The 23,981-nt window shown below is 38.2% G+C and overlaps 1 protein-coding gene and 1 pseudogene across 2 annotated transcripts; one reads left to right on the top strand and one right to left on the bottom strand.

Annotated features, from left to right (window-relative positions):
- Nucleotides 1–290: 290 nt before the first annotated feature.
- Nucleotides 291–5,225, bottom strand: LOC104606719 (transcription termination factor MTERF8, chloroplastic-like). Of its 2 annotated transcripts, XM_010272065.3 has the most exons (3): nucleotides 3,928–5,210; nucleotides 533–588; nucleotides 291–425 (listed from the first exon to the last, which is right to left on the bottom strand). In XM_010272065.3, the coding sequence occupies exons 1-2, from the start codon at nucleotides 5,072–5,074 to the stop codon at nucleotides 569–571; spliced, it is 1,167 nt and encodes a 388-aa protein (XP_010270367.1). In that variant the 5' UTR covers nucleotides 5,075–5,210; the 3' UTR covers nucleotides 291–425; nucleotides 533–568. The 2 variants fall into 2 exon arrangements, with proteins under 2 accessions (XP_010270367.1, XP_010270366.1); XM_010272064.3 differs by having other exon boundaries at nucleotides 291–588; nucleotides 3,928–5,225.
- Nucleotides 5,226–8,837: 3,612 nt separating this feature from the next.
- LOC148791426 (nicotinamidase 2 pseudogene) lies at nucleotides 8,838–23,910 on the top strand (annotated as a pseudogene).
- Nucleotides 23,911–23,981: the final 71 nt, after the last annotated feature.

The following is a 23,981-nucleotide window of genomic DNA, read 5'->3' as shown; positions in this document are numbered from 1 at the left end:
GGATCAAACCTGTAGAACCTCTCCATAGTATGGTCAGTGGACTTCATGTGCACCCTTCTATGTTCCGACCCCTGATTCCCTTGTAATGCATAGTAAGAAAGAACACCAAAACGGGCACTTAGTAGTCCTTGCTAGCTAGAAAAAGGTTTCCAAATATGTAGTGATTCAAGAGCGAGCAAGCACTACTGCCATTAGTTTGAGAAAGAATGTAAGTTCTTTTATTGTACTTTTCTCCATTAAGTATGTGATTCCAAAGCTTTTGCAGTTCTAGTAGATTTGCTTGAACCAAATGTGGAACCTGTAAGCTTCTAACGTGGATAAAAAATCAATAAGTTTCTAATTTGTAATGAAGCAGAATGGGCTCTGATCAAAGCTAAACCCAAGACAAACACAGCAACTTGGGTTACAGTGCTTCAACCTTCAAGCTGCAACCAAACCAAAACCAATTCAGTCTAGTGAACCTGCACCCAACTTGAAACAAGTAAGATTCATATGAATCCAATACAAGTCCTTTTCCTTTCAATTGGATTACCAAGGCTTTTATCCAAACAGCTTCCTTTCCGCCTATTTAATGATTTTCCCATGCACCTGTACAAAATACAAAGATATGAAGCCACTATTCAATGGATCTGTTCTGTGGGATCTAAAATAGCAACAACATTTCAACCATGATGACTAACCAGACAATTAATTACCTTGCATTTTTAATTGGAAAACTAACCAAAACTACCCATCAAATGTACTCCATAATTCGAAATCTAACAGGCTTATATTTTCCCTTCTTCTGTTTCAGTTGTTTTATACATCTATATTGAAATTTACAGGGTTTTCAGCAAAGGAGATATTTGATCAATTCCAAAACTTTTTGAGTTAGTTTAGCTCACTTGCTACGGAGTTTATTTTAACTATAGTATCAGATTGTTCCCATGGGCCTTGCTGACTAAATGCTAATAGAATTTTATCATATAGATCTCACCCTTTTAATCCTTTGGGAATTTCAAGTCAAAACTTAGGTCTGTCTTGACAGTTTGACATCTCAAAATTGAGCTTATGTAGATCAAAGCATGCATCTGGATAGAAAATAAATAAATAAATAATTAGATAAATAAGATACCATATCACACTGGAGGAATTAGATTGCAGAGTATGGATTGTCGACACATCGGGTTTTTGCTCATCCAGATCCTGATACAGGCTAGCCCTATCACCTTCAAATCCTGCAGTCCCTTGGACCTGGATGTGCAAAATCCAAGATCTGCCCAAGGTGGTTTTCTTCTTGTGGACTGCAGCCAGAGAAAGAACTTTTAACTATTGATCATCTACTGAGTAGAGGCATGCTGGTAGAGAACTTGTGGAGCTTGTGTTGTATGGATCAAGAACCTTTCACCTATCTAGTTTGGGCCCACTTCCTTCAGTTTTTTAATAATGGGTGGTTCCTCCTGACCTGCCATCTTTATTAGCCTCTTGGTCTTCAGCAGGCTTCTCAGTTAGAGGGAAAATGTTGTGGAATCTTCTTCCCCTTGCCCTCTGCAAGGGATTGTGGAAGGAAAGGAACAGCCGAGTTTCTGAACCCAAGGCTGCTCCAATTGAAGGCATGATCAGCAAGATTGAATGGATAGTGGCGTGGTTGGTGCAGATCTTGAATTCTTTCAAAGATACACCTATAGATAGTTTCTTGAATAGGTGGAATTTTATCATTTTTTTTATGTAGTTTGCTAATTGTATAGCTGAAAGTTAAAGATATACTTGTAAAGGCACTTTTGGTACATGATTTTGAGGGTGGCCCTGCCTCCATTTCATGAATGAAATGCAATTATACTTTGTTTATCAAAAAATAAATAAATAAGATACAATTCAAAATGAATAGGTGGAATGAGCCTTTCCATGAAATTGATTGTCCAAACAATGCCACTTTGCGTCACAGCTAATTTGTTTAAGTGGCCTAGCCCTGGCACAGTTCAGTTGATGATCACATGATAAATTGCTAATTGAAAGGAGATATTTAAAGCAAACCCTTTGCTAATGTAGCAAACTTCTATAAATTATCAGCATTTCCTAAACAAAATTAATGGATCTATCCTGTCAAGTTTCAAAGTGTGATCAGGCCTGTATTTGAGAAATAAACAGGTAGAAATCCTGGTATAATCCCAGAATACGAAGGTACAGTAGAGAGAAGAGAGAATACAAAGAGAATAGGACTTCAGATACTCTCTCTATTGAGAGACCCAGCTGCCGCCCATATTAGTTTATATTCATAATAGAACAAAATTACACTAATGCCCTGACTATATGACTTAAAGTTAAGAACAAAGATAATAAAAACATAAATAAGAAAGGGAAAAAGACTAAAATAACCCTGCACAAACACTTTTATTTAACACTCCCCCTCAAGTTGGAGCATATATATCATAAAGATCCAACTTGTTACAAATATACTTCATCCGTGCACCACTCAAGCCTTTGTTGAAGAGGTCGGCTAGTTAATCTTCAGACTTCACATATGGGGTAATAATTTCTCCACTAACCACCTTCTCTCTTACAAAGTGACAATCCACCTCTATGTGTTTAGTCTTCTCATGATACACTGGATTGGAAGAGATATGAATGGCTGCCTGGTTGTTACAGAACAACTTAATGGGAGTTGTAACTGACATTCGTATTTCTTGTAACAATTTGTTTTAGCCACACCAACTCGCATGTAGTGTGGGTCATGGCTCTATACTCAGCCTTAGCACTACTCCTAGCCACCACATTCTGCTTTTTACTCTTCCAAGTAATCAAATTCCCTGCCAAGAATGTGCAATAACCAGTTGTTGATTTCCTACTTGTAATTGATCTTGCCCAATCAGCATCCATATATCACTCTAAGGAAAGGTCTCTCCCTTTCTTATACAACAACCCTTGACCTAGAGCACCGTTCAAGTAGCGTAGCACTCTAACAATACCCTCCCAATGGATTGTCCTTGGGTTCTGCATAAACTGGCTCAATAGTCCAATGCTAAAAGAGATATTTGACCTTGTGATGGTTAGATAAATCAGCTTCCCAACTAATCTCCTACATTGTCCAGGATCAACCAGGGGCTCCCCTTCACTATCAAATATATTCACATTTGGATCTATAGGAGTATCCATTGGTTTTGCCCCTAATAGACCAGTATATTCTAATAAGTCAAGCACATACTTTCTTTGTGAGAGGGAAATTCCCCACTTTGACCTTGCTACCTCTATGCCTAGAAAATATTTCAAGTGCCCCAAGTGCTTAGTCTAGAACTGGCTTTGTAGAAACTGTTTGAGCTCTTCAATACCATGTTCATCACTCCTTGTGATAATTATGTCATCAATATAGACTGCCAACACAATTTTGCCCATGTGGAGACTCTGAAACTTAATGTACTTTATTAGGATAGTCCCTTTTGTACAGTTCATTGTTTTATGTTTGTATGTATTCCTTTTAATTCTTTCTTTCTACCCCACATGGGCATTGTAACTATACATTCTATTTAATTAAGTGACTCTTTGGAGTGGGGGTCGAGAGCTTAGACACTCCAGTCTATTCTGCTCTCTTTTCTGTTCAGCCAAGAAGGTTTACAATTTTAGCCCCACTTATTTTAAAACCTCTTGTTTCTAACATAGTTGTCCATAAACCTAATTTTGCATTTAATCCTACATCAATTTCATCAACTAATACTACATCAGCAAACATCAAGCACCATGGGACCTTCTCTTGAAAATATTTAATATACCAGAACTACTAGCAAGCACATAAAGCAATTAAAAGAAAAAATTTCACAGAATCAACAATTATAGAAGAGCAAGGATCAATTAAAATAGATAAACAGAGAAAGCTCATGGATATTTCTAATGGGTTATATAATGAAAAAAACTTCCATTCCACCCAGTCGTTGAATCACAAAATACATGACTTGCCTTGATAGACCTTTAATAGTTCAGCAGTCTCATCCTTATACTTGATCACAAATTTCTCTAGAAACAATGAATCAGAAATACTGAATACAGTATTAAGAGCCAAATCCTTCTTGATCAGTCCCTTTGAGAGTAGAACCTGAGTAACAAACCATCTTGGAATAATCCTTTTCTCCAAGTTATATGTAAATATTTGCGGATGTTTACAAATATCTGCAGGCTTTAGGTTCTGTTTGTTCATCAGGAAGTCCAATTTACTCCCAATATTCTTCTTTGAGGCAAGCATGCAATAGGGACTCCTTCTGAACGCCAAAAGTATCTCGTTATCAGACCATCCGAAGTTCCTAAAAAGTGCAAATTTCGCTTCCCATGTAGCCTTGCTTACACTTGCTTTCACATGCAGGGCTTTGAGAAAAAATGTTGTCGAGGGATCAAAACCCACTTCACTGATCTCCCTGACCAACTCATTAAACCGGTAAGTGCTTCGACGTATTGCAGTTGGCAACAGAAGGAGCATTTTTGAGATGTTGGATTCGGGTACACCAACATCACGCAAGAATGCAATTTTTGGTGCCAATGATTTCGGTGAATAATGTTGGAGAGCCCTTTTGGCCATGGCGTTCATGATCGAGGAGGCTACCTTTTCGTCTGTGTGACGTAATGTCTTGAGAAATTTCCAAGAAGGGATGATCTTGTCTTCTAAGCTCGTTTTGAAGATTCCAGGGTTCAAATAGAGGACCTTCATAAGGTCGGGGACAGAAAGTCCAACACGCCTGAAAAACTGAAGTTTGGGCTCGACCGTTTTGCGTGGATCAGCCAGGAGTACATTAGGACTCTTGGAGATGATGGTTGCGATCTGGGTTTTGGTGAATCCATGGGTTTTGAATAGTTTCAGGATTGAGTCAGGTTTGCTTTGGCACTTCAAATAGACTTTTTTTGCAACCGAAAGAGCGGTTTCTGATGAGAGCCCACATGAGTTTACGAGGTAAGAAACTGTAAAAGAGGATAACTTATCCTTGGAAGTTGAGATGTGAGAGAGGAGGCGTTTGAAAGCAGACTCTGGAAAATGTTTGAGATAGCTTGTGGTGGTTATGGTGTCTCCAATCCTGGCGAATTGAAGGAGTAAGTGGTGAGGTTGGAAACCAAACATTGGAAGAGATTGAAAGAGAATGACTAAAGGGATTTCACTTAAGTCACAGATTAAGCTTTGGCGAGACTTGTACACGATGAACCCCAGGCGTTCAAACGCGACCTACCCTTCTGCTCTGCCTTCATCTGTAATCAGTTCGCTTATTGGTGCACTGCCAAGAGAAGAGAGGGAACTCGGAAGCTCAAACAAAGACCCAAGGCTCAGTTTGGAAAGAATATAAATACAAATTTGTAGAGGGCAAAATCTTATATTTTGTATTATGTTGTATATATTTGCATAGTACATATTTATATTTGTACTCTTTCCAATAGTTTGAAAGGAATATAAATATATAGAGTGCAAAACCTTGCATTTTGTATTATTTTATATGCATTTATACTGTTTATATATATTTGTATTTTTTTCAATTTGAGCATAAAATGTAAAATGTCCTAAAATAGTCATTATTTGCCAATTTCAAATACACCTTGGCAGGTTCAACTTTTTATTCCAAAGTCCAAACAGCCAAGATCCCAGTTGCCAACACCTTAATGGGATAAAAATGCCCCTTTTTGATAATAAAGTTTTATGACTAAAATAGCCATGTCTTAATTACCTAAAAAATAAAAGAATATAAGTATATAGCAAATGGGGCCTAAAAGCTAAAAAGTCTCAACAATCAAGCTCCTACTAATACAGGCTTGATGGATTTCCTACCCACAAGAACTTTATCCACACTTACCCACATGACATCACATCCCCATATAGGGAACATCTTTTATGCTTGTATGTTATTATGCGCAGAGAGATGTTCACGTGTAGTATTTTGTGGGTAAGTGTGGGCAGAGTTCTTGTGGGTAAGAGAGAAGGAATCGTGATGATGATCAGTTATGACCAGGTACAGCCCACTAGGGGTGAGCAAAAAAAACCGAAACCGAACCAAAAACTCAGTTAACTGAACCGGTCGGTTCAGTTTCGGTTTTATATTCTTAAAAACTGACAATTCCGGTTTGGTTTCAATTAACCTTTACAAAAAACTGACAATTAACCGAACCAACCGGTATATGTATACTAATAGTCTATATTTTTTAAAATTGAATAGGCTTCTCGTAAATTTCTAATATATAATAAAATATAACACATTATATATTATATTTTATTTTTAAGTACAATCCTCTGTCCTATAATATATTATAATATATTTTTTCCTTTAACTTTTAATGCAGTTCTCTGTCATTTTCTTTCTCCTTTTGGTGATTCAGCTTTTTAATTTTCATGATTTATATATTATATTTGTTGTTGCAGACTTGCAGATCTAGAGCGACACATATCTGCCCGCGACATGCATCCCCGTGCAATCTGATAGTCCGACAGCTTTTAATAATTTCCTCTCTTTGAATCAAATTAACTTAAATCTTAAATGGCTAAACGCCTTTCTCACTCTCAGTTTTCAGTCTCTCGATCTCATCTCTCTAGTCTTCTTCTTCCCCAAACCGAACAACAACCTCCGAGTCTCTGATCGACAACCTCTGGGATCTGACCAACGGGCGACGACCTTTGATTTCTCAGTCTCTCATCTCTCAATTCTCTCTCTCAGACTAAACACCTTTTCCTTTGTCTCTCACTCTCAGTTCTCAGTCTCTCATATCTTTAGTCTTCTTCTTCCCCAAACCGACTGACAGCCTCCAAGTTCTTAGTTTCTCATCTCTCTTCTTCTTCCCCAATGGGAAAAAATCCCCGAGGCCAGATAGACCGACGACCTTTGTCTCTTTCTTTTTTTTTTATTATTTTGAGTGCATAAAAAACCGAAAAATCAAACCGCGGTTAATTGGTTCGAATATTTAAAAAAAAATGGCAGGTCAGTTCGGTTCAAAAAATAACTCCACGGCCACGGTTCGGTTACCGTGAGCACCCCTACAGCCTACAAATCCATGAATTTGGGTGGACTTCCAATTGGGTGCGCCCCACAGAATGGGGAAATATTCCCAATGCATGGAGAAGATGTGCTATGGGGCACTTGTGGGGAGCCCATCCTAACCGCAAATCCTTAGGTATTCAATATGTATTTATATATGATATATATGTATATATGATACCATTTTATCAAAAATATATGATGGATAATGGGTTTGATTATCATACTCATAAAAAAGTAATCATACATGTATTATCAAACCCCAAGTGTGGGCCGGGCCAGGCCAGAGCAAGCCTCAAGACTGTTAATGCCCTACAAAAACCCAGCATAGCCCAGCCCATGATTATCCCTATCAATCAGGGTACCAGTTTCTTTTCCTCTTCTTTCTTTCTTATGAGTTCACATATACTCCCCACAACGTCCCACAGCACATCCCACTGTGTATTGAGAACATTCTCGATGAGGCGATGATGACATCATCGATTCTGATATTATCATCGGAGATGTTCCCAATACATGGCGGAGATGTGTTGTGGGACATTGTGGGGTGCCCCCTTGTGGGGCACAGATCTTAACTCCTTTCTTATTTTTCTAGCTTTGCAGTGATTTTGGCCTTTCCAATTTTATCTCTCTCAAAAAGGTGCTTGCCTCTCAAGTGGCTTTCTGGGAATTAGGGTGCACTGGTTTTCTAGGCATGTTTGCAGGCAAGTCCGGACCTACTCCTTACAGAGCGTTCCTTACACCGACCTCACATGTTCCAGCCATACATCGGGAACATCTCCCATACTTGTTTGTTATTATTCATGGGAGATGTTCCCAATACACGTAAAATGTGGCTGTGAGGTCGGAGTGAGGAGCACTTTGATGGTTCTAATTCCTAACCAAGTCATTGACCATGCCAAATCAAATTATCCTAGGAAAGAGTTGGGTTCTAATCGGATAGGATGTACCTCTATCCAAGATCGATCTGATAAAAGAAACGCACTATCCAAGTTCCATCCTATGTCTGATTAGAGATCTATAACTAGTCGAATTAAATTCCAATCTATCACATTTACAAAATGAGAATTTTTAAATAACATCAGCTAAAATTGGATCAGAATGGAGTAGATCAAATTCAAACAACTCACACCATTTGCAGCCCTAATGCAGAAGGGTTAGGGGATATTGGCCTATAAGTATGGTTTAGTTTTTGAACACAAAAACAACTGCTACATCAAGTTCTAAATATTGATACATATTGTAGTATATTTTACCGCATAGTAATTTAATGCATCATATCTATCGATTTTCAAGGTCATCTATTCGTTAATAAATAGAATTTTGATTTTAGGCCCCATTTGGTTCGAGGGAATAAGGGTCTGGAATCGAAATCGGAATAGGCTATTCCAATTTCAATTGTTTGGTTGGATGAAATCAAAACCCGATTCCCATTCCTGCTGGAATGGTATTCTCCCATTTGAGAGAATAGCCATTCCCTGCCCTTTCATTGGAAATTAAAATCTCATTTCTACTGATTTCAATTCCCATTCCCATTCCTGTCTAAACCAAAGAGACTATAGGAATGAACCATTCTAATTTCGATTCAAAGGATTTTAATTCCTATTCCAATTCCCATTCCAACTGCAAACCAAACAGACCCTTAATTGTTTTATATGTTAAAACCTGATGTAATAGTATCACTGTTAAAATCAAGGTTCAAAGTATCGATAGGTATCATGCCGATGGCTTACTGATACACCTCTCTAGGGGTTGTATCGGGTCAGCCACCGGTTCAGAGGGTAGTCGGGCCTTATAACTGCCCCCAGAACCGGTTTCGAAAAAAATAAATAAAACGTAAAAAAATGTACCAACACAGCATGTCGATATTTAGAACATTGGTTAAAATATCAAATCAAACAAATTAAATAATAGAAGAGTATTAGCTTGTAAGAACTCTTGACACTTTTAATTCTTAAATTAGCTCAAACACCAATTTTTCTTATTTTTCATGGCCTCCATTTCTGTGGATTAACATTGCAGAATTGTAACTTTACACCGAAAATCGATGTAAAATTACATGCTACCATTGAATTACATCAATAATCGATGTAATAAATACATAAAAATTTTCGATGTATTTATTACATCTCTCTCTCTTCTTCTCCATAAACCCACCTACATTCTCCATGGAAACCGGCTCCATGGCAACCATCACCAACTCAGCAGAAACAGTTCCCTGGGAACAGAGGCAAAAGCTTCATCATCGGCTCCGGTAACCATCTGCCTCCTTCGCTTGGGAACAAAGGCAAAAACAGAACCAGTTCAGCAAAAGCTTCATCACCGACTCCAGCATGGTTTCAATCTTTGCCAGAAACATATAACCCTCAACGTTGTGGTTTCAATCTTCATCGGAACCCTCATGTTTCCACCATGGTTTCAATCCTCGTATGACTCTCTCTCTCTCTCTCTATTTGATCTCATTATGTCAAGTTCGAAGTTCAAACGCCTTCTTCTCCTCTGTGAAGACGAAACATGCATTCGACTAGTTGTTTTTCACCCTGATACAATTGAGCGTTTTTTATTTCCACCGATGGAGTTTTGTATTTACACCTCTACCAAATGCAGCCTTAGTACAAAAAAAATCAGAATTTCAGTGATTTCAATTCCTTGGCAAGAACTTTATTTACTCAAGTTTGTCTGTCTTGAAGCTGACATTTTCCCTAAACCACTCATGGACCACCCTGATGCATATGACATATCAAGGGAATCTTATTGGAGATATTAACCATACTGTTTTCCAGGATTTATAATTGAGTAATTTAACAACTTGATATCCCCTTGATGCCTAACATCCAGATCAAGAACACACATCCGGGTTCTGGAAGTAGAAAGATGGTCATAAAGTGAAATGTTTGCATACCCTGCTAATATTGCATGGGAGATTTGAAGTAAAATTTCCAATTATCCCTATGAATGTCACAGTTCAATTCAGAATGCTTTTGATCTTGCATGAAGCATTGCATAAATGTGAAGGACTAGCAATGAAGGATTGAAATATACTTTTTGGAGGGTATAGAAGAAATGGTTCTGCATAGCAAATTTTTTGGCAGCTAAGGTAAGCTTGTTTCTTGCACTTCAACTTTAGAAGCAGAAGCTTTAGCAATCAAGTTGTTCTCTTTGCACAAAAGCTAGCATCAAAAACTTCATTTTGGAATTGGACAACCAAGTGCTGATAGGTGGTATCTGCAATAAGGATGTTGTATGTCCAAAGGAAAGCTTCTTCATTCTCAGAGATCTGTTCCAATCTGTAATGAAGTAATCTTTTTCTTTTATTCAGGGAGAGTAATTTGAAGTTCCCCTGGGCTAGTTAGAAATGATTCTAGAGTTTGAATGGAGAAGAGCTGTCTAGGCCTAATCATCAGTCCCTAGTCAGTTGTTTGCTTACTGTTCTATTTTTCTCTTTTGGATTGTAGTCTTTTTGTTCCATTAATGAATTTCTTTTACCAAAAAAATGGTGATGAAAATGAGATACATAAATAAAAAATCTTCAGACATGGTACTTGATTTCGTTTTCCACTTTTATTTTCTTTTCTACAACTACAGGTCTGAAATGCAGTAGTTAAACCTGAAAAGGGAATTTCCAGCGGATGAAATATATCTTACCTTGGGTATATCTTCACTAGTTCAGTAGCCTCATGCTTTGCCACAAATTTTCCCATGAACTTCGTATTTGTCATATGTAATACATTTCAAAACCTCAAAGCCTTGCCCCAACTACATGGGGTTGGAGAAGAAAAACGATCCCAAATAAAGAAAATAAAAATATGATTAAAAGATAAAGAAGCAAAGAAGACAGCAAAAGGAGAAGAAGAGGAAGAGAAAGGGATGAAAGAGATGAGTTGTTCGTACACTCTCTCCTTTTCCTAACCCTTTTAATTAAAATGGTTAATCACGAATTAACAGAAAATTACAAGCCCTTAGTGGGGTGCCTAGCTAATTAAAACAAGAGAAACTAATGTTAACAAGCCCATAATAAAAGACCCATTAACAGAACAGAACACAAACAAAAATAAAACACAATTGTGGGCTATGGGCCATTTGGCCCATCTTCTCTACACTCCCCCTCAAGTTGAGCATAGATGTCAATCACACCCCAACTTGCTTGTATCACGTTATAGCTTCACCTTGGAGACTCGTTTGGTAAGAATATAAGCTAACTGTTCTTCAAATGCAATGAAAGGTAGACAAACTTCTCCAGAAGCCACTCTTGCTCTAATGAAATGCCTTTCAACCTCAATATGCTTCGTTCTATCATGTTATACATGATTGTGGGCAGTGTCAATGGCCGCCTAATTGTCACAATACAACACCAATGGTCTATCATACTCAACACCCAATTCCTCCATCAGGGACCGAAGCCAAAGCAACTCAAAAACTCCATAAGCCATAACTCTATACTCTGCCTCAGTTGAAGATTTAGCAATCACTGATTGTTTCTTGGAGCAAGAAACAATATTACCTGCAACCATACTATAGTACACCGAAGTTGACCTCTTATCATCAATATTACATGCCCAATCAGCATCTATATAGGCTTCCAATTTCATGTGGTCATGCTTAGCAAAAAGAATACCTTTCCCTAGAATACTCTTCAAGTAACATAAAATCCTCTCTATTGCTACTGCCATGTGTATCTCTAGGGGCATGCATGAACTGGCTAATGCAACTAATAACATATCCTTCAACAGCTCTCTATTAGAAGCAGAAAGCTTGTGACTTGTATCAATGGGGGTAGCCACTAGTCTTGCTCCCATTTTACCTGTTTCAATGAGCAAGTCTAGAACATACTTGCATTGGGATATGAAGATACTATCTTTAGACTAGCCCACTTCAATACCTAAGAAATACCTCAATTCCCTTAGATCTTTGATCTCAAACTCTGCACTAAGGAAGGCTTTAAGGTTATCAATCTCTGTCACAGCAAAGCCAATCACTACAATGTCATCCACATAGACTATAAGATATACCACTAATGAACCTCTCCTTTTCACAAAGAGGGTATGATCAAACTGAATCTATGTGTAACCAAAATTAACAAGAACAGCCCTAAACCTCTCAAAACAGGCTCTAGGTGACTGTTTGAGCCCATAGAGAGACTTCTTCAGCTTGCACACCTTACCCTGCATATCTAGACCATACATTCCTAGTGGGAGAGACAAAAACCTCCTCATGTAGCTCTCCATTCATGAAGGCAATCTTCACATCTAACTGATAGAGGGGCCGATCTAAATGAGCTACCAAGGATAGTAAAACCCTCACATAGGTCATCTTCACAACAAGGGCAAAAGTCCTCAGGTAGTCAAATCTCATACATCTGTGTATAACCTTTTGCAACCAACCGGGATTTATACCTCTCAATGGAACCATCAGCATGATATTTGAAGGTATACACCCACTAACAGCCCACTAACTCCTTTCCTTTAGGCAAATCAACCACTTCCCATGTGTCATTCTTGTGTGGTGCCTCTATCTCGGTTCTCATAGCATTCCTTCATTCTGGAGTGGAGTGTTTCTGATATAGACCTAGGTATAGGGTGAGAAGAAATAGAGGAAAGAAAAGAAATAATAAGAACGGGAAATAAAGCCATAACAAAGGTGTTTAAAAATACAACTACAAGGGTGTGACCTTAGCACCTATTGTCTCTCTAGCAACTGGAAGTGTAGGAGGCTCATGTGATATAGGAGAAACAATATGCTCACTCATGGTCTTTTGCTGCTAGTACCACCTATGAATGATAGGAGGATGAGGAGGCAATGGTGGAGAAATAGGGATAGTAGAATGACTAAGGGATGAGTATCCCCATCTAGACTCAACAGGAACCGAAAGGGGGAGTGCAAACAACTGTGACGAATACTCCCCCTGAGATGAACCATAGAAAGGAGTAGACATAGCAAAAGTGACATCCATTGAGACAAAACAAGTCCCACTACAAGGTAGGATCAAAACAACAATAACCCTTTTATGTGGAGGCATAATCAAGGAAAATGCACTTATAAGCCTTTGGTTCAAACTTGCCTCTTGGTACTAGAAATGTGCACATAGCAAGTACAACCAAAGACTTGAAAGGGAAGAGAAAAAAACTCCTTATTTGGATAAAAAGGATTAAAAGGAGACTTAAAGCCCAAAACTCTAAATGGCATACAATTGATTAGGTATGTAGTTGTGAGAACATCCCCCCAAAACTTTATAGGAACATGAAAAGCAAATAAAATGCTCCTTACAACTTCAACTATATGATGATTCTTCCTCTCAGCTACTCCATTTTGTTCTGGAGTACGAACACAAGAGCTTTGGTGGATAACCCCAAAGTCGGTGAAATAATAAGTGATATTTTTTCTCAAAAAAAAAAAAAAATTTTGCATTATTGGACCGAAATATTTTGGTTCTTGTATCAAATTGGGTAAGAACAAATTCATGGAACCGTTTCACAAGTTTGGGAACCTCATCACGAGATCTCATAAAAAATAATCAAGTATACCGAGAAAAATCGTCAATGGACAAGATAAAATATCAATAGCCACCCATAGAAGGAAAATGGTACAGCCCCACACATTAGAGTGCACAATATGAAAAGGAGAAGTGGATCTCTTATTACTCAAGAAATGTGTTTCTACAATGTTTTGATAACTCACATGACTCACAATGAAGGCTAGACATGTTAATTCCTTTAAACAACTCTAGAAATAATGACTCAAAACAGAAAAGGATAAATGACCCAAACGTAAATGACATAACATGACACAACTAAAAGACTCTAAAGAAGTAGACCCGAAAGCAACTCTCAGGTTGTCCTTGGCTTTGTCCAGGAGTATCTAGCAAATATACTCCATTTGCCTCATGGTCACTCCCAATCACTTTCTAAGACTTCAAATCTTGAAAAACACAATAAGAAGGAAAAAATATTATACTACAGTTTAAGGATTTGGTTAGGCTACTCATTGAAAATCAAATTAGTGTGCAGCTTAGGGACATGAAGGACAAAAGTAAGTGAAAGGGAGTAGGTGGCCTTGATGACTCCCTTGCTAGAGATAGGAGCAAGAAGGCCATCGGCTAAGGTAATTTTATCATGGCTAAAAGGTAGGTCATAAGACCTAAGCATGGTAGAAATACTGGTCATATGGTTAGAAACTCCAAAACCTATAATCCAAGGGATTCTACGATTACTTGAAATGGCCGCACAGTTGGTAGTAGCTCGTATACCTAAATGAGCAAATGCAGAAGTAGTTGGATTGCCTGAAGGATTGGGGGAGGTGGCTGCATTCTCAAGATGGCTAATCATCCTCCCATATTTCTCATACTCAACCTTCATTACAGCTAACCGCTCACTAGCAGCCTTCTCATCAGTTGCACTTCTGTCATTATCTAGAACTATGGCTGCATTGGCATTCCCAGTCTTCCCATTTTCGGCATTCTTTTTAAAACGAGGTGAAAGAAGGTTTGGATGCAACTTCCAACATGTATCCTTAATATGTCTTAGCTTCTTGCGATACTCACATATAACCTCCTTCTTCCCTACAGCCACCTTAGGTTTCAGCCCCATATTAGCAAAGTGATCAATCGAAATTCCCCCTTGAACCTGAAACAGCCTCCTACTCTCCTCACTACTCACCATGGCATAAGCCTAAGACAAAGATACATTATCTTTAACTAGGATATTCTACCCGATAATGTCAAATCTTGGATTCAACCTATCGGGAATTCAAAGACTATTCCTTTCAACCAATCTCCTATATGTTTCTATGTCCTTTGTACTTTGCTAGACAACAATTTCCATGAGATTTATCTCTTGCCACAAGGATTTCAGCATTGAGAAATAGACTGCTAAAGGTCTCTCCCCTGCCTTAAATTGTTCACATCACTTCTTAATTTATATGCTCTGATCACATTCAATTTTTGTGAATAGGTTTCAGCAACACTGTCCCATATCTCCTTAGTAGAATTCATCCACAAATAGTGCTGACTAATTTAGGGTTGCATCAAATTCACTAACTACCCAATAATAGTGTAATTCTCTTGCAACCATTTTTCATGAGACGGGTCATCTTCCTTTGGTGCTTTCTTGCTACTAGAAATATATCCCAACTTGCCTCTACTACAAACATATATCTTTATTGATTGTGACCATGCTAGATAGTTAGTCCCATCAAGCTTGACTGTGGTCATAACCAATAAAGAGTTTACAAGTGCTCCCGAAACCTATCTAGACTATGAGCCAAGCTTATTTTCAACTCCAAAACCATCCATCCTCCTCAAAAAATTCCAAAACAATCTTCAAATGACAAATAAAGAAAACAGAGAAGAAAAACAAGTACCAACCTTCACAGATCCCCAACAGTAGAACTACGCCTTACCTAGTACTTGGAAGAAATAGAGAAATAGCATCCGCTCCGTGTAGGCTTCACAGAACTAAACTCTGTTTGAATCGATCTTCAAGAGAACCAAAAAGAACCCCTTCAATCACTAAGGGCCAAGGTGAAACCTCCTCTGGGACCCGCAATCATTGATTCAGTTCTCCATACACACTATGTATGGGATTAAGAGAAAGAGAAAAAAAAAGAAAAGGGGCATGCTCTGATACCAAGAAGAAAAACAATCCCAAATAAAGAAAATAAAAATCTGATTAAAAGATAAAGAAAAAAAGAAGACAGCAAGAGGAGACAAAGAGGAAGAGAACGATGGAAGAGAAAGGGATGAAAGAGATGAGTAATTCGTACACTCTCTCCTTTCCCTAATCCTTTTAATTAAAATGGTTAATCACTAATTAACAGAAAATTACAAGTAAACCCTTAGTGGGGCAACTAGCTAATTAAAACAAGAGAAACTAATGCTAACAGGCCCATAAGAAAAGGCCCATTAACAGAATAGAACATAAACAAAAATAAAACACAACTGTGGGCTATGGGCCATTCGGCCCATCTTCTCTACAATTGGTTATTTGAACATCTTTTCACCACTCCATTCTGTTCAGTGTCATATCCCTCATTAAATAATGAGCACTTAATTCATTTCCTAGGCTTTGTTTGGGAAGAGTGCAAATGCAATCTCTATCAGTTCAAGTAAATGCAAAGTTTAGGCCGGCTGGCACCCCAATTACACCAATGGTGTTTAGTAGGGAAGAGGGGAAACCAGTGGCACATATTTGCAGGCGTTTGGGAAATTTTTGACGTTACAACCTGCTTGCTCTCTACTTCTCAATTTAATTGGATAGAAGAGAATCACAGAACCCTCCAGCCTGCTAGAGAACATTTTGACATTGTATGGATGATCTATTATGATTCCAATCTAATGGTTCAATCTTCTTACACGTGTTAGTCACAAACAAGTTATAGTAATTAGTTAGAAAGACAGCTAAACAAGTTTCAAACAAGAGAGCTAACCTCAGTTTGTGAACTATGATTGGAGCTGTTAGAGGATAGAGAACTACTGTTTATCTCAGCAAATGGGGAATTCCTACTCTTCTTAGAAGAAATTCAAGATCAGGAAGAGAAACCCCGATCCAAAAACTGCTACTCTCTTGGTAATCAGCATGTAAAACTACTTCTCATCAATGGGGGAGTGGTGTTTCGGTGCTAGTAATCTTTACCCACCACTGCCACAAGTCATCGTCAAACTACAACATGCTGGGGGAGTGGTGGAACAACAATCCAATCATCGACGGTGGAGGCAGAGCTGATGCATGAGTTGGGATGGAAGGGCGGCACCAAGGTGGTGGAAAAGAACACTTACAGTGCGTATCAAGGGATGAGGTTGGAGGAGTATTTGGTGGATAGGGGGATTAAGGAGGTGATAATCACAGGGGTTATGACCAATTTGTGTTGTGAGACAGCAGCAAAAGAGGCATTTGTGAGAGGGTTTATGGTTTTATTCTCGACGGAGGCAACAACCACTTTGACGAAAGAGCTGAGTGAAGGTAACCGTTGATGATGCTCAGCCGTGGAGTTCCTCAAAGACGAGGCAATGAAGAGAGCAAATGAGAACACAAGTTTGCTTCCAAATTTTCAATGTACATTTACACCCCAAAATCGAGGGAAATACTGACAAGATCACATATTTCCCTTGATTTTCAGGGTTCTTTCACACCTTTACCAAACGGCAGGAAAAGTGACCTGGGATGCATATTTCCCTCAAATCGGATTTTGCACTCTTCCCAAACGGAGCCTTACTACTTCCACCCTTGTCCTTTTTGGTCTGTCCCTAGACCCTCTAGCCCCTTCAACTTCTGAAGATCACTTCTAACAGGTGTTGTACATGGTCTCCTATGCATGTGATCAAACCATCTCAGTCTACCTTTCTTGTTGAAGTTACTTCTAAGTTCCTCCATATGACTTTCTGTCCTTTCTAGTTGTACCACTCATCCATCTAAGCATTCATATTTTTGTCACACTCATTCTTTGGACATACTATTTCTTAAATGCCCAACACTATGCTTTATACAAGATAAATAACCCTACAACTGTTTTACACCATTTTCCTTTTAGCTGCAGTGGTATTCTCCTATCACATAAGACTCTAGATGAACCCCTCCGCTTTGCCTATCCTGCTCTATTTTTATGAGCAACATCCTCCCAACATCTCCTTTGTTATGGATCATTGAACCAAGGTAATAGAAGGATGTTACATTGGGTTCTCTTGGTATCCATACCGTGGTTTGCACTTCTATTATTATTAAATTTACATTGCATATATTCTATCCACTTATTTTAAAACATCTTGTTTCAAATGTAGTTGTCCATAAGCCTAACTTTGCATTTAGTCCTCCACCAGTTTCATCAATTAACACCATGTCATTAGTAAACATCAAGTACCATGGGATGTCTCCTTGGATATGTTTAGTCAATTCATCTACCAATAGTGCAAATAAATAAGGATCAAGTGTTGAACCTTGGTGAAGACCCATTTTAACTATAAAATATGCTCTCTCTCCCACAGGTGTTCTAGCATTGGTTTTTATACCTTCATACATTTCCTTAATTAGGTCCACATATCTCGATTCATGATCATAATAAATTGGTAATAAACAAGATATTTATAGCACATCTTGAGATAAAGACGTCCAACTTCTGTAAACATTTATGTGCTTTGTTTTTTATTCTCAACAAATTGAATACCAAACCACAAGCAAGCACATAAAGCAATTAAGAGAGGAAATTTCACAGAATAAAAAATTTTGGAAGAGAAAAGATAAGTATAAATAGAGAAAGCTCATGAATATTTCTTCATAGGTTATATAAATGAAAAATCTCCCATTCCACCCAGTTGTTAAATCACAAAATACATGCCTTGCCTAGATAGACCATCAATAGTTCAATAGCCTTATTCTCATACTTGATCACAAACACTTTCTGCCCCTTTTTTTCCTTCTCTTAACACGAGAAACCACTCTTTCAAACATCTAAGAACCTAGCTGTGACAGTTTTGAAATCACAGACAGGTCCAAAAAAATGATGAGAAACAGCACTAACTTCAGCCCAACCAAGAGGAAACCCTCAAAAGCAATGAATCTCCCCAGCCACAAAAGGAAACTATCAAGGGATGGATCCTAAACCCTAGCTGATTCAACCACAGCCTTCAATCTTACTAACAATAGCCACAGTCTTCAAACAGTCACCACACATTCAACAATAGCAAAAACATTACCATACCTGACCCACAAGGCTCACACCAAGCTATAAAAGAACCCCAGCTCCATCATCCACAAACCTATAGAAGATAGGTTTCACAGCTGAATATAGACAGATTGATAATTGAGGGGGATTCCAAGCTGGTAGTTGGGTGGCTAACAGATCCAGGCTCAGTTATTTGGACCTACAGGGAAGCTGTCAAGAAATTCAAAATGTTGACCTCTAATATGATTGTTAGAATTCAGTGGGGCAAAGGAAGTTGGCTAATGGCTTAGTAGACTCCTTAGCTAAGCAAGGGGGTTTTAGGGAATCTATGCTCTGGGCTCAACTGTAAGCTGATTTGTACCAGAGGCTGCATCTCGTGCCTCCCTTTGGGTTACCTGTCTGTACACTTTCTGATTAGTTCTTAATAAAATTTTCTTTGCCTATAAAAAAAAGGGTCTCACACTGTATAATCTTTCACCACAGCAGTTAGCCACCACCAAAAAATATCATTCTTGGCACTACAACCAAGAAGAAAGAAGGAAAAAAGAAAAAACTAGTTTGTAGACCAGTTCCAGAGGTATGTCTGCAATCTCCAATCAAGAAGGTTTTTGATGAAGAACATGATCTGATCTGCTTCTAGCACCCAGAAAAGTGCTCTTATACCATATTATCCAAGTAGAACCAAGGAGAAATATGAGAGAAGAAGACAGAAGAAGAGGAAAGGAGAGAAGAAGAGAGAACAATTTGAGGCTGTAAAAAATAGCTGGAAGCACCTAGCCATTTATTATTTATATTAGGGTGGTAGTACAACTTGTAAGTAAAAAGACTAAAGTGCCCCTTTAGCAGATACTAATACAATTACAACAAGAACCAATCTAGCAGGCTAGGTTTAAGGCATATCAATGATGAATGGTATATGCTACATGCAAGTATTTGTCAGGAGATGCTGTTAAAGATCTACCAAAAGGTGAGTTTAGATTTCCACTGTTAATTTAGTGTGTATCAGCACAAATGATCATTTCTATGAAATGTCATGTCTCCAAATTGAACTCTGAATCATTTCAGAATTGGAGCTCTGATCAATGAGCAATAACCCATTCCACACACACAGTCACAGACCAAAAAAAAAGTCATTTAAACAGAACATACTGGCGAAACAGGATTCATGTAGCCTACCTCATATAGTTGGGATAAGGCTTGGATGATGATGACAATTCAATACCACCTATAGTAACTGCAATCCTCCAGTCTTCTAGGACACTTGTCCAAACTACCTCAGAATCTAGAACACTGCACCATAGATCCAACTCATCCAAGATATGCAAAGCCCTGCTCATTGCTAATTGCTTTTGGTGTATGTCTTTTTTTTATCAATAACAGGAAATTTCATTAAGAGAGAAAACTTAACTTACAGAGGAGGGGAGCTAAACTATCTTAACTCCCCAAAGATGTCAACAAACACCCAAAAAAGAAGAAAAACAGTTACATCTGAGCCCAAGAAACAGAAACCATGTTCACCCCTTGCTTAGCTAACCCATCTGTAAAAGAATTTGCACTTTTCTTTACCCATGTACATTTAACTCCAATGTCCTTGGTCAGCCACTTAAACTTTCTCTTTTCATTGTTGTAGTTCCAGAACCTAGTTGTCTTTCTTTAACCAGCTCACTACTGTCTCACAATCTCCTTCTATAACCAGCTTATTAATATTCAGGTGTTTAGCTCTTTGTACCCCTTCCAAGGCTACTAGTACCTTGGCCCTCGGAGAATCTCCCACTCCAATTGGACCAGAGAACATTGCTATTACATTCCCTTTCTCATTTCTTAGAACTCCCCCAATACCAGAAGGCCCTAGATTTCCCATACTACTACCATCAAAATTCAGCTTAATATAACCTTGGGGTGGAGGATTCCAAGAAAGACTTGAGGTCTTCTTAGCTGAGACTGACTAGCAATTTCTTTCCATTTTCTTAGCAAATCATCACTGAAAAATCTGTGAACAAGTCCAATGATTTCAGCCAATGTATCACCCTTATGTGAATCACTTCTAGCACAACTTCTAGACTTCTCTCCTAATCCAAAAAGATCTTTGAATTTCTTTCCTCCCATATAGTCCAGTAAATTGCAGCCCAAAAATATGACCACATAATCCTTCCTCTTTTTGTCGGCCAGTTGAAGGAAGAGGAAGTAAACAAGCTTTGCACATTCAGTGGGGATTCTGCCTACACCCAAACAAAGAAGTAAAACATTCCTAAACCGTTTTTGCAAATTGACAGGATACTAGTAAGTGGTAACCAAACTTACCAGTAGCTTTACAAAGAACACACCAGTGAGGAGATAAACATCAATTGGGTCTCTTTCTTTGAAGCAAATCTCCTGTGTTGACTCTTACCAGGAAAGCTTCCCAACAAAATCTCCCAACCTTTGGTGGGATAGGTTGACACCAAACTTCTTTAATAGGGAATGTCAATCCAAGAGGGACAACCGGTTGAGTTAGGGTTTTAAAGGAGGCAAAAGTGAAGGAACCTAAAGGGGAGGGTGTCCAAATTCTGTTGGCAATCTTTGTGGGTTCCAGGAAAACCCCATCAAGGATAGTCAATAGCAGTGTTTTAAAAGCGCAAGGCGCAAAAAAGGCGCAAGGGCCATTTTGTGCATGAGGCGCAAGGCGAGGCGTGCAATTTAAAAAAATGCAAAAAAAATCAAAAAATTATAAAACATAATATTAATAAAAATATTAACTTAAGTTTTAAAATAAATGTTTTAAAAAACCTATTATCTAAAATTAAAATACATAATATAATATGTAAAGCATATTCAAATGAGAATTTAAAAATGAAATCAAACATATAAAACATTTTCAAGCATACAAAACCCACAATCTCTTTCTTTTCTCAATTGCATCAAGTAGCTAATGTGATATATTACATTCCTAATTCTACGAGCCGCCTTTGTGCCACGCCCTTTGAGGCAAGCCCAAACAAGTCCATGTTAGGGTCTTAAATTCTTAGATTTCACACAAAAAATAATAATTTTATAGTTTTAATTGCTTTTAAGAAAATATTTTATTAAGATGAATGAATGGACAACATTACCAAATAGGGGGTTCTTGAAGCTTTGGTGAGTGAGCGAATAAGAATTTAAGACCCTAATATGGACTTGTTTGGGCTGGCCTCAAGGGGCATGGCACGGGGGGCCGGGGGCTCCCAACGGTCAAACTCAAAAAAAGGAAAAAAGCGGCAATTTTCAAAGGACACACGCTTGGGATAAGGCGCAAGGCACCTACCCTAAAATGCGCCTTGCCTGAGCGCCTAGGTGCGCCTTTTAAATCACTGGTCAAGAGAGTCAAAGTACTATCAAATTTTGTGTCCCTAATAGCTCTTCTCAAACCCAAATTCCATCCAAACTCAGAGTTTGAGTTGGAAGGTACAAGGAAAGTGGAGATCGGTTCATTTTTGTTAGTAGAGATAGCAAAAAAGCCAAAAATTGGTCTTTCAAAGGAAAATCCCCGACCCAAAAATGTTCCGAAAACTTAATGAGATTTCCCGAGTGCAAGTCATACCTGATCCAAGGGGAAAACAAAGGCAGAATAGCTTGGATTGCTTTCCAGAGTGACACTCTTGTAGTCCTAGCCAGAATCCCAGAGTCCCATCCATTCTCCACAAGCCCATGAATACTAACCACTATCTTATCTTCCTTATATTTCCTATTCCAAGGCCTCCATCTTTTTTATTTCTACACACCACCTCCCACTCAACCCTATAATCCTTCCTCTCCTACCCTGGCTCCCAAAGGAAGTCTATCATTAGTTTTCCCAACTTGCTAGGCACCCTTGCTAGAATCTTAAAGACTGACAAAAAATATACAAGCAAGTTAGTTAATGTAAGTCTAATCAAGGTAGTTCTACCTCCAAGAGATAAGTAATTTTTCTTCCAAGATGCATGTCTCTTTTCAAATCTTTCCACAACCGGAGTCCAAAAGTTTCCTTTCTAAGGATTATCTCCTAGGGGCAGACCAAGGTAGTTCAGAGGCCAATTAGATACCACACATTCCAAAATTGATTAGATTTTTTTATTGCCTAATTTGATTAGATTTCCAATATGTACCCCTTGGGAAGTAAAAGATAATACACAATGACAAGTTGTACAACCACCCTTATCCAACACTCCATTTATAAAATAAAGGCACAATTATAGTAAGGTTCTAAACACTTGCACTGGAATTATGGAACATAACTAGACCTGTTCATGGGCCAGGCTCAGGCTTGGCTTTTGTCAAAATTCTAATGGGCCCAGCATGAAGCATGAGCGCGAGACAGTGTAAAGTTGGGCCTGAAGCCCGGCCTGTGAATAGGTTTAAACATAACCTAACTTGCATGAAAGACCCCACCGTACTTAGTTAAACAACCAATTTCCATATATCTTTCTTACATTTTACTTTCACAAGGTTACCTTCCATCAGTAGTATTACATGGACAATGAAACAGGATCCAAATGCATGTCTCAGATTCAAACTGTGCAAGATGAGTAAATAACTTGCAAAGATATATGTAGAAAAGAATAAGCTATTAATGTAGCTCCCTTTTTTGAATTTTAACATAATATCCATAGAAAAATGTTTAAAAGTTTACTTTTGCTACCTAAAACCTTTATAGGAAAAATACTACTCATTCCGCACATAAGCTACTCATTTATGTCAAATTAGTAAAGAGAGAAAGGACAATGTTACATAGAAGTGCCACTGAGAAATCCATGTTGGAATCTGACTCGTATGGCATATCCAATATGATCACATCATCAATTTAAGAGAGTCCGTGCAGCACTGTCATTATAATTCTGTTTATCAACAGAATCTCTAACCCTGCTGACTTTTAACAATGTAAAGGCAGTACTTTGATACCAAATGCAAAATATGAGTTTCCTGCTATGGATTCTTGATATGCGCTTCGTGTGTTCCCTTGAAAAAGCCTTGATTTTCCTACAGTTTTCATGGACTCTCTTTAAACGTACTAAGAACATTCTGTCACAGAAATTTCACCTTTCTAATACTCCCATCCATGCCATTCTCATGGGTTCTCCTAACTCCAGTAAGAGCATCATATTAGAAAATTGCCATCACTCCAATACCATAGGAATATAGGAAATAATCCAGGTGAATTAACCAGGTTCTTGATAGCATCTCTCAGGTTCCTACTTTGTCTATCTAGATCAAAAGCATACATACGAACAGTGAAAATAACATAAGCAACAACCAGATAGGATAGAGAACAAGTTCCTACGAAGTCAGGTAGTCTGAATATTGTGGATTCTATCTCAAGTTAGTAATCATGCAATCATCAAAGGATTATAGCATACCTTTTTTTGATAAATA

Source organism: Nelumbo nucifera, chromosome 5 (assembly GCF_055504915.1).
Source record: "Nelumbo nucifera cultivar China Antique chromosome 5, China Antique-T2T, whole genome shotgun sequence".
Lineage (NCBI taxonomy): Eukaryota > Viridiplantae > Streptophyta > Magnoliopsida > Proteales > Nelumbonaceae > Nelumbo > Nelumbo nucifera.
This window is presented reverse-complemented; position numbering and strand designations above follow the sequence as displayed.

Bases quoted from the DNA above. Each gene is read 5' to 3' on its own strand.
- LOC104606719 (XM_010272064.3), bottom strand. From the start codon at position 5,074: ATGTTTGGTTTCCAACCTCACCACTTACTCCTTCAATTCGCCAGGATT. The intron at 589-3,927 runs GCAAGTCATGTA...TATTTTGTACAG, and splicing joins ACTATTAAAGGTCTATCAAG to GTGCATGGGAAAATCATTAA.